The sequence below is a fragment of the Oryza sativa genome, chromosome 7 (genome assembly GCF_034140825.1).
Source record: "Oryza sativa Japonica Group chromosome 7, ASM3414082v1".
NCBI classification, from domain to species: Eukaryota; Viridiplantae; Streptophyta; class Magnoliopsida; order Poales; family Poaceae; genus Oryza; species Oryza sativa.
In genome coordinates this window covers 18,532,495-18,542,460 of record NC_089041.1, presented here as the reverse complement: position 1 = coordinate 18,542,460, position 9,966 = coordinate 18,532,495, and the positions used below count along the sequence as shown (strand labels likewise).

The window sequence follows — 9,966 nt, the reverse complement described above, 5'->3', positions numbered from 1 at the left end:
GGAGGGGGAGGGGAGGGGGGAAGACGGAACGGAAGGGGAAGTGAAATACTACCGGCAGCTTCTATATGCTTCTTTTTTTTTCGTTCTTTCTACTATATGTATGTTGCCATTTGTTTGTTTGTTTGTGGTATATAGCAGAAAATCTATTATTACGGCAAGATAATAATACTCTCTCTGTACTTAAATATTTAATATTTAATGTTGTTGACTTTTTTAAACATATTTAACCGTTCGTCTTATTTAAAAACTTTTTTGAAATATGTAAAACTATACGTATACATAAAAGTATATTTAACAATCAATCAACTGATAGGAAAAGAATTAATAATTACTTAAATTTTTTAAATAAGACGAACAGTCAAACATATTTTTTAAAAGATTAATGGCGTTAAATATTTAGAGACGGAGGGAGTACTATTACAGAAGAGCTTTGTTATTTATGCAATGTAGTACGCCACCCTATAATATCCAACGTCTTACTTGCTATAAAACCTGATTATGTAAGATTAAAACATGATTATGTACCATATAATGTCGATACAATCCCAGTATCCCACCGATGATACAAATTATTTTTTTATGGATTTCCCTACAGCACTAAACAAAGAGTCAAGTTTATTATACGAGAAAATAAGTGTTTGCCCTTCGAACTTGATCGATTCTCTCATTTTGCTATCATCACACTCTAATGCTCCAACAATTGAATATATTATTTAAATATATCGTAATGCAACATTCTTTGATTTTTTATATGGCATGAAACATTAAAATGAATACTAAGTTTGTACTCCCTGTAGTCACATACCACACGAAAATATTAAATGGCATATGCATATGCTACTACCTCTGTTTTTTTTTTTGAAAGATGACGCCGTTGACTTTTTATCAATCATCTTATTTAAAAAATTTACGTAATTATAATTTATTTTATTGTGAGATGTTTTATCACTTAAAGTATTGTAAGCATGATTTATATCTTATATATTTATATAAAATGTATAAAATGTTTAAACAAGATAAATGGTCAAAGATGAGTTCTAAAAGTCAACAGCGTCATCTATTAAGAAACGGAGAGAGTATGTTTTAATATTCCATCCAATCATAGATAAGTGATATTTTTGGATGCGTAAAATGAACACATTTAAACTAATTAACCCTATAAACTTTGACCATTGATTTTATTTAAATATTTTAATTCAACTTTTAAAAAGTGATATGGTATATTCGTTTATAACTTCTTTTACAATAATGTATATTAACCTTTAGTGTGAAAATAATTTGTAATTTATTTATAATTATCAACAAGTTTCTTGGAACATACAAAAGTAATACACTATGGTAAAATCATCTTTCCACCCATCTCCTAATGATGACAGAGAACTAACAGAAAGAGCCAATAAATAAAAGACAAAAGCTGAGAATGAAGGATATAAATGAAGTGCTATTTAGGAGGGCAAATAAGAGAATCCGCCAACTTTAAAAGGCAAATAAATATTCTTTTTTATTAATTTATCTTCACTCAGAATACATATGCAGCCCATGCAAGTTCACTGCCTTTTTTGGTTCCTCCACTGATTCATTATCAACATCACATAGCCATTATAACTACCATGTCACCATTGTTTTCAGGTGTCACCATTGTTTTCAGGTATAGGGATTGAAATATCATATATGCAGACAAGCATGGACCTCGTTCACTATCCCTACGTGAAAGATTTTTTTTTTCCTTTAGGCAGGGATCGAATTATCCGATTATAATATAATTTGTTATAGATGCACAATGGAGTGTATGGTTTTCTCTTTTCTTTTTTTATTTTTACCTAGGCTACAGCTGCACAATTTCAGTTGTACCTTGCAGGATTTATGTTGAGTTTTTTTTAAAAAAATCACTTCCTCCAGTTCCGTAGTTCTTAACATTTTAGACAAGGTTAAGATCAAAGATTTTATTATTAATAATAGAAAATTATAGTTAAGATCTGTTTTGGTGATTGTGCCATTGTTCTAAACGTAAGAATTTTTTTTTCTTATACACTCTAAACGTCAAAAGTATGTAACCAAAGGGAGTACATACATTTCTAACAAACTGGATATTTTATCAACCAGCTAATAAATGCCTTATCGGCTATCGCAATGTGTTCTCAACCACTGCATCGCCGTGCAAAGAAAATTGGGACAGGGACATGTCCTTAGCATACAGTACAGATAAGGCAGGCTTCATTCATGGTCAGATTAGTATCAAAGCACGGACAGGCAAATCCTCAAACCAGCATAGAATATCACTAGCAACCACGCCACTGACAAATGAAAAAGGACAATTAAACTTCCATCTTGCCCGGTCACCCTAATACTCTATATCCGCATGCGTTGCGTTCATGCACGGTCGTAATATATATTATCAGAATTAATTAAATGCTCCCCTAATCACACATCACGTCGCACTAGAAAACAGTTAACGAATGATGATACTGATGACTATAGTGATGTGGTAGCAGTAAACAATCAACAGGTTGCAAAAAAATAAACATAAACCAGATATAAATATGACATATTCTAGTACAATAAATTTAAACAAACTTCTATCTAAATTTATTATATTTGAATATGTAGTATTATATCTGTATCTTAAGCTGCCCGCACGCTACGGCGATCGGAAAGACAACCAAAGACGAAACGTGTCGGTTTGGGCGTTTTTTTGGTTTTTTGGAGGAGAGGAGAGACACGCCAAGGAACGCATGGAGCGGCGGGGCCAGGGCAGGGCGGCAGTGGCCGCGAGCGCGACGGCCGGCCGACCGGTCGGTCGGTCCGGCTTAAAAGCGACCGGATCGAGAATGAGAGGCTGTCCCGTGGGCCCTCGCTACTCGCCCAAAGAGAACAGAAGGCGTATGACCGACCTTTACGTCGTCTTTGTCCTCCTACAAAACACATGCACATTGTACATTTGTACCTCTTCCGTTTCATTTACTTTTGGGATTATCAAAAAGTCATTGGATGTAAAACGGAGTCAAACTCAAAGCCTGTTTAGATCAATTTGCTACGGTAATTTTTTTTTTTAAAGTTTGGTGGCAAAAGATTTGGTATTATAATTTTACAAGTTGGTGTTTAAATGCATGGTAAAATTTTGCTATTAATTGCTGCTGCCTCTCTCATACGCGGGTCCAATGCTTTTTGGCCAAATTTGCTACTATTAACTCTCAAATGACAAATGTCAACTTGTCTGCTTTTTGCTATTAGTGTTTAGATCCATTTTACTAAAAAGTGATTTAAAGCGGTAAAACTTTTGTTATTTTGGATGATCTAAACAGGCCCTCAGTCGTATTTTTCTCAATCGCCAATCCATACCATCTTTTTAGGTTTTAAAATAATTGATACCACACATTTATCAATATGGATCTAGATCGAGATTATACATCCCACTCGATCAGGAATTTTTTTGTCATCATTACCCTGAACAAGTTGATTTGTATTGGTATATTATACACCCCACTCGACTAGGGGTTTTTTTAGTCATTTTACCTTGAACAAGTTGATTTGTTTTGGTTGATTACTTGATTATACTCCCGAAAAAAAAAGAAGATTACTTGATTATACATCCTATACTATACTAGGCGCTTTTTGACCATTTTACCTTTGAACAAGTTGATTTGTAACGGAGATTCTTCGTAAGGCTTCTCGTGGGACAAATTAACAAATATCTGAGGAATTTCATTATTTTCATACGAATTCCCTTTAATTAATATTGTCACGTAAAATTCCAAAGGACCCTCGACATTTATTTTTCTAACACAGATTATAGACAACTTTTGATTGCATATGTTAACATTAGCTAATCGGTTAGATGTTTCTTCGCGATAAAAAAAACATCAGTTAGCTGTTCACATTGAAATGATGGAGTCATGGGGATGAGTCTTATGCACCAGGACTTAAGTCCTGATGTCTTTAAATTTTAGTGCTTCCAACCAAGAACATATAGGCATTCTATTTGTGGTGCAATGTATTCAAAGAACTGTACTTAGTGATGTTTCATATGGAATTCTCCATGGTATCTTTCATTTTATTGTCCCAGAGATATCAGAAATGTATTCCAACTCAGCAACACTTTACTCAGTTCAATCTTTGATTGTATGCAACCAAAGGTTCACATATGATGCTCTGTGCAAGCTCAATTATATTCAATATAATCCTTACACGTGTTGCATAACTTAGAAAATAGGGCATCATGTAGGCAATTGTCAGAATGACACATGATTAAGCCAATCCAAAAGAAAAACACAAACACTGCTGAAAGTATATATAGCGAATCAAATTATTAGAACATACATTATTATTAAGTAACAAAAGTAATGGATGGCAAGTTTCACCTAGTTTCTTCACCATCTCCTCTCAGTTTTGCTTTCTTTTTCCTGTTCTCCCAGAGGCCCCAAATGACCAGAGCGGGAGAGGCCCCTCCTCTCCCAGGGATTATGGCGGCCAACATTTCACCCATGGCAGGAGAGCAAAAAAACTGTGGTGGGAGAACAAAAAAGAGTTCATCTTTTCTTCTCCCCAGTACTAGAAATAGGACGATACTTTGACGTGACATCAGATTACTGAGTGATGTCATTGTCAAACTCAAAGAGTCACCAAGGGGGATGATCCTGTGGCCCTTATGTGAAGAGTCACCTTTTCCCAGACTAAAAATCCTCTGATGGCACTTGATACAAGGGTGCAAAAAGAGTCGCTAAATGATCTTAGAAACAACCTTTGATAAGTGTGTTTCACCCTGAAAGGAATGGTTAATCCTAACTATGCACCTTCATGATATAATAGAAGAGAAATACAAGAGATTGGAGCAACTTTAGTTCCTCATATGAAGTTATGAACAAAACTGAAAAGCAATTGTTTGCTCTGACATGCTAATATTATTATTGATGTGTTTTCACGCTCTATTGTGCTTAATCTCCAGCAAATACATGAACTGTATTCTTTCGTGTCTCAAGCATTACTCAAAGGTCATACCTCATATAAGTTGCAGAATATCCAGGGACTGAGTTATTCTATACTTAGGTGTCATCTATCGTGCTTTGACTTCCCATATTCTGGGATCCTTATGACTAACTTTCTTGGAGTGAGTTATTTTCTTTTCCTTAGATGACATCTATGCTTTGACTTCTCATGTTCTGGGATACTCATGGACTAACTTTCTTTTTCTCTGGTTGCAGGTGGAACATTGCTCTAAGTAAACAAGGGTAATAGCATTTCGTTTAGTTGTTCAAAATTAGCATGTTTCAATCTTCTTGAACCCTGAAATCTGCGAGACTTTCAAAAATATTTGTAGCAGGAGATTCTTTCTCCTGCACATCAATGCAATAGATAGGGGTTGTCGATGGCATCTCTACTCAAACCTTGTTTCAGATGTGAGGACTTTTCCCAATTTCTGTGGGGGGAAAAGCATGTAAAAATTCATCAGTAACTCTGAATGTCTTCTCACTTTCAAGAACAATCATCTGCAACTCACTGAAACAGGGTCTGAAACTTCACTCTTCTTTTGATGCTGCCAGATCTTTCATATCCAATGCCTATCTTACTGTGCACTAGTTTGACAGCCAGATCAGTATTTCCTGCTTTTCGAAGTGCATTGATCATCATCGTACGAACTCTCCCAGGTATTTCACGTCCTTTCTGTACAATGCCATCTGCTAATTTGCAGGCCTGCTTGAATCTGCCAGCCTTACACAGCACATTGATCATATCCTCATGGGCCGTCTCTGGAATCACCCCCATTGGAGCAAGTTCATCCAATATCCTGCATGCCCGGCTGAATTTACCAGAAAGACAGAGCCCACTGGCAAGGGTCCTGAAAGCTGCAGCTGTGGGAGTAATTCCCTTGTCGATCATCGCGTCCCAAAACTTCAGTGCCTCTTCATTCTTGTGTTCCTTGAACAAACCATCAATGAGAATGGTATAAGTATACACTGTTTGATCACAGCCATCATCTTCCATCCGTTTATACAAGGCACATGCATCATCCATTCTTCCTGATTTGGCTAATCCATCAATCAGCACATTGTAGCAGTATGAATCAGGCACAAAACCTTTAGCAATCATCTCCTCAAATAGCTCCTTTGATTGGTCGACCATTCCAGCTTTTCCAAAACCATCTATCAAACTTGTATAGAAGATGGCATTCACTGCAATCCCCTTCTCTTGACAACTTCTGAAGCATGCAACTGCCTCATCTAGTTTACCAAAGCGGCACAAGCAGTTAACGATCACTCCATATGTGACTGAGTCGAGCTTAAGCCCACTATCTTTCATCCTCTCAAAGAGTGCCATTGCCTCCTTCTCTCTTCCAAATTTACCCATCGAGTCAATGAGTGCAGTGTATATAGCTGCATTGGCTGCGCAACCTCGCTTCAGCATCCTTTCAAACACAGCCATTCCCTCGAATGGCTTCCCATCCTTGCAGAGTGCTCCAATCACCAAAACATAAGCATGTTGTGGTATGTCGTTCCCCATTCCCCTCTCCTCCATTTCTTGGAACAAACCAATGCACACCGGAAACGTGCCTTCACTGTAATGGCACTGCATCAGTGTAAGGTACGTCACCTTGTCCGGTGTGAGCTTCGCCTGTTCCTGCATCTCGCTGAGCCGCGCCATCGCATCATGCGCCCTCCCGGCGCGGCAGTACCCCTTGATGAGAATGTTGTAGGAGACCACGTCAGGACGCACTTGATCCTCCGTGGACATTGCGTCGAACACGTTGACGGCGGTATCAAGAAGGCCAGCGTTAACGAGGCCGTCGAGAAGGCAGTTGTAGATCAGCCTGGAAGGCTCGACGCCTGCGAGGCGCATGGCCTTCCACGCCCACAGGAGCTCCTCGGCGAGGCCGAGAGCCGCGAGGCTGCGGATCAGAGACGCCGAAGACGACGGCGTGAGGTGCCGCAAGGCGGTGTCCCCGTGCGCGCGCAGCTCGGCGACGAGCTGCCGCGCGTGCGCCGCCGCGGCGGCGGCGTCGGGGGTGGCCTCCCTGGAGGAGGAGGAGGAGGAGTGGGCGAAGGAGCGGAGCAGCGAGACGTAGCAGCTCACGAGATGGTGCGGGTGGGAGAGGAGGTCGGCGGCGACGGCGCTGGGGAGGGAGCGGTAGAAGTGGAGCGAGGGGAGCGGGTTGGGGAGGAGGTGCGGCGAGCGGAGCGCGGCGGCGACGAAGGCCGGGGAGAGGCGGAGGAGGAAGGTCGCGCAGAAGGCACGGAGGTCGGCGGCGAGCGTGGCGGGAGGGGAGCGGAGGATGAGGGAGACGACGCGGGCGAGCCACGGCGACGGGGTGGGGGACGAGGAGGCGGAGGAGGCGGCGTACGGGCGGGGGTCCGAGAGGTCGGTGTACGGCTCGATCCACTCCGGCGGCGGGAGCGGCGGCTGGTGGGGGTGGCCGCCGTGGGAAGCGGCGGCCACTCGCCGGCAGAGCGGAACGTGACAGAATCGCCGCATTGGGGCGTGCGTGATAGGCAATTAGGAACCGGAGGAATATGTTAGAGCATCTCCAACAGTTCTCCGTCAAACTCTACAAGTTAAATTTTAACAACTTCAGCACAAAATAGCAGTCCAACAGACTCTCTACTCAAATGGCCAAGTTAAATGCCTGCCCAAACTCCTCCCCCCAAATTTAGCCATCCAATCAGAATAGCCAAATGTGGGCCCCACCATCTCTCTCCTCTCTCACCCGGAGAAAATTGACATTGTGCCATCCTCAAAAAGTGGGTTTCGCCCAAATGCCATGCTGGAAGTGGGCTTCGTTAAAATGCCACTTTCAACACATGGTTACACGCTAAAATACTATCTCGGACCAAATTACCCTCCTCTCATCTTCTTCCTCCCTCCATCACCATCAGCTCTCGCCGGCGGCCACCATCTGCCTTCGCGCGAGCTCTCCTCCATGGAGAACCACAGGCCACAGGCCCTGCGGGGACCCCTCCCATGGCTCCCCTCCCCGTGCCCCCTCCCATCCGCCACCATCCCAGCCCCGCCCTCCGCGAGCCCCCGCACCCGTCCCGGCCACCGCCGCCGTCGCCTGCACCTCCGATGACCACCGCGCCGCCCCTTCGCCATGGCCATGCCCACCAACGACTCCGCCGTGCGGGTGCGCCTCCGCCGCCTGGAAGAACGGGAGTGGCTAGGACGGCGGGTTGGCATGAAAGACAGAGACCGCCGACGTCGGCGTCGGTGGCGCGGATGGCGTGGAGCGTGACCACGGGGTCGTCGGTTGGGGACGGTCGAGGCGGGGAGGAAGTGGTGCGGAGATGGAGGCGGACGAGGCGGGGGTTGTCGGGGAGGAAGGGGAGCGGAGGTAGAGGCGGATGAGGTGGGCGTGGCAGAGGCGAGCCGGCTCGGCATCCCTTGTCAGAGGTGGAAGAAGGTAGTAACAGGGGTATTTTTGTCCGTTCGGGCATTATAGCGTGTAGTCTTCGATTGAAAATGGCATTTTAATAAAGCCCACTCCCAGCGTGGCATTTGGACGAAACCCACTTTTGAGAATGGCACAATGTCAATTTTCTCCCGCCCCCAAGCCGCCGCCCCCAGACCGCCGCCGCGCCGGCCGCCGTCGCCCCCAGGCCGCCGCCGCCGCCCTCTGCGCCGCCTCCGCCGCGCGCCGTCCCACCGCCGCTCGCCGCTACGGGAGGCTTAGACGGCGCCTGCCCCGTCGCGCAGCCGTCGCCCTCCGCCCACCCCGTCGTTCGCCGCAGCCGCGGCCTTCGCTCGCTGCAGCCGTCGCGCAGCCTCCGCCCGGCCCGCCGCAGCCCGGCGCCTCCGCTCGTCGCAACCGCGGCATTCGCTCGCCGTGGCCGTCGCCCCGCCTCCGCCCGCCCCGCCGTGGCCTTTGCTCGCCACAGCCGCCGGCCTTCGCTCGCCTTCGCCTGCCCCGCCGGTCGCCGCAGTCGTCGCCCCGCCTCAGCTCGCCCCGCCGCTCGCTGAGGCACTGCCCGTCGCCCCGCCTCCGCCCGTCGGCACGCAAGTCGTCGTCGCCGTTGCCGTCCGCCGTCGCCGCACCGAGATAGGTGCGCCAGTGGGGAAGGGGAAGTAGTACTGGAGGGAGAAGGGAGATGTAATATGGCCATGGGTGGGGAAAAAAAAGATGGAAGAAGGTATGTTGAGGCTGACATATGGGTTTTATTTGTCATTGACTTGTAATGGAAATGATAGATGGAGAGGCTGTTCGAGTAAACAAGAGTTTGACTTGCCAAATTAGATGGAGAGTTGGCCAAATAGACATTTGGAGAGTCAAAATTGGAGAGGCTGTTGGAGATGCTCTTAGTGATGGTGATGACTGATGAAACATACTCCCTCCGTAAAAAAAAAATCTGGACAGATATATATTCAGATTCGTTATACTAGATGTGTCATATCTATTACTAGGTTGATTTTTTATATTCACTACTAGGTTAGTTTTTTATGGGACGAAGGGAGCAAGGCTCTTGGAAATGCAGAATCGTCAATACCCGGAAAAGAAAAAAAACGTTAAAATAGATGCCATGTTTATTGGATTTTTATGAAATTTAGAAACATAGAAAAGTTTCAAAAATGTTGTTTGATAATCACACCGAAAAACCTAGGAATTCAAGACCAGAAAACATGAGGTAAGACCTCATACTAATTTTCCTACAAAATTTCCGTATAATAGTCCATTCCTAAGAATTTCAAACTGAATAAAATAATTATAATGCACGGGCATATAAGTAGTTGCTGAAAAATAGGACAAAGCAAAATAGAGAGTATAAAAGTGAGAAAAAAGAAAAGAGAAAAACTATAGAGAAAATATTATAGTTCATATATTACAATGTTAGCTTTTATATATGGGCTTATAGCCAGCATTTAGCTCTACTATTAAACTTGCTCCATGGGTGTGTTTAGATGAGCAATTGGAATTTGCTTTTCCTCGTACACAAAACGAAATGGATTATTGGTGTATGATTAATTAAATATTAGCTAATTTTT

The 9,966-nt window shown here is 44.0% G+C and overlaps 1 protein-coding gene across 1 annotated transcript; it reads right to left on the bottom strand.

The window, feature by feature from the left end:
- Nucleotides 1–4,134: 4,134 nt before the first annotated feature.
- On the bottom strand, nt 4,135–7,476 carry LOC9268686 (pentatricopeptide repeat-containing protein At1g03560, mitochondrial). Its single transcript, XM_015789484.3, has one exon. The coding sequence runs from the start codon at nt 7,462–7,464 to the stop codon at nt 5,491–5,493; it is 1,974 nt and encodes a 657-aa protein (XP_015644970.1). The 5' UTR covers nt 7,465–7,476; the 3' UTR covers nt 4,135–5,490.
- Nucleotides 7,477–9,966: the final 2,490 nt, after the last annotated feature.

Bases quoted from the DNA above. Each gene is read 5' to 3' on its own strand.
- LOC9268686 (XM_015789484.3), bottom strand. From the start codon at position 7,464: ATGCGGCGATTCTGTCACGTTCCGCTCTGCCGGCGAGTGGCCGCCGCT.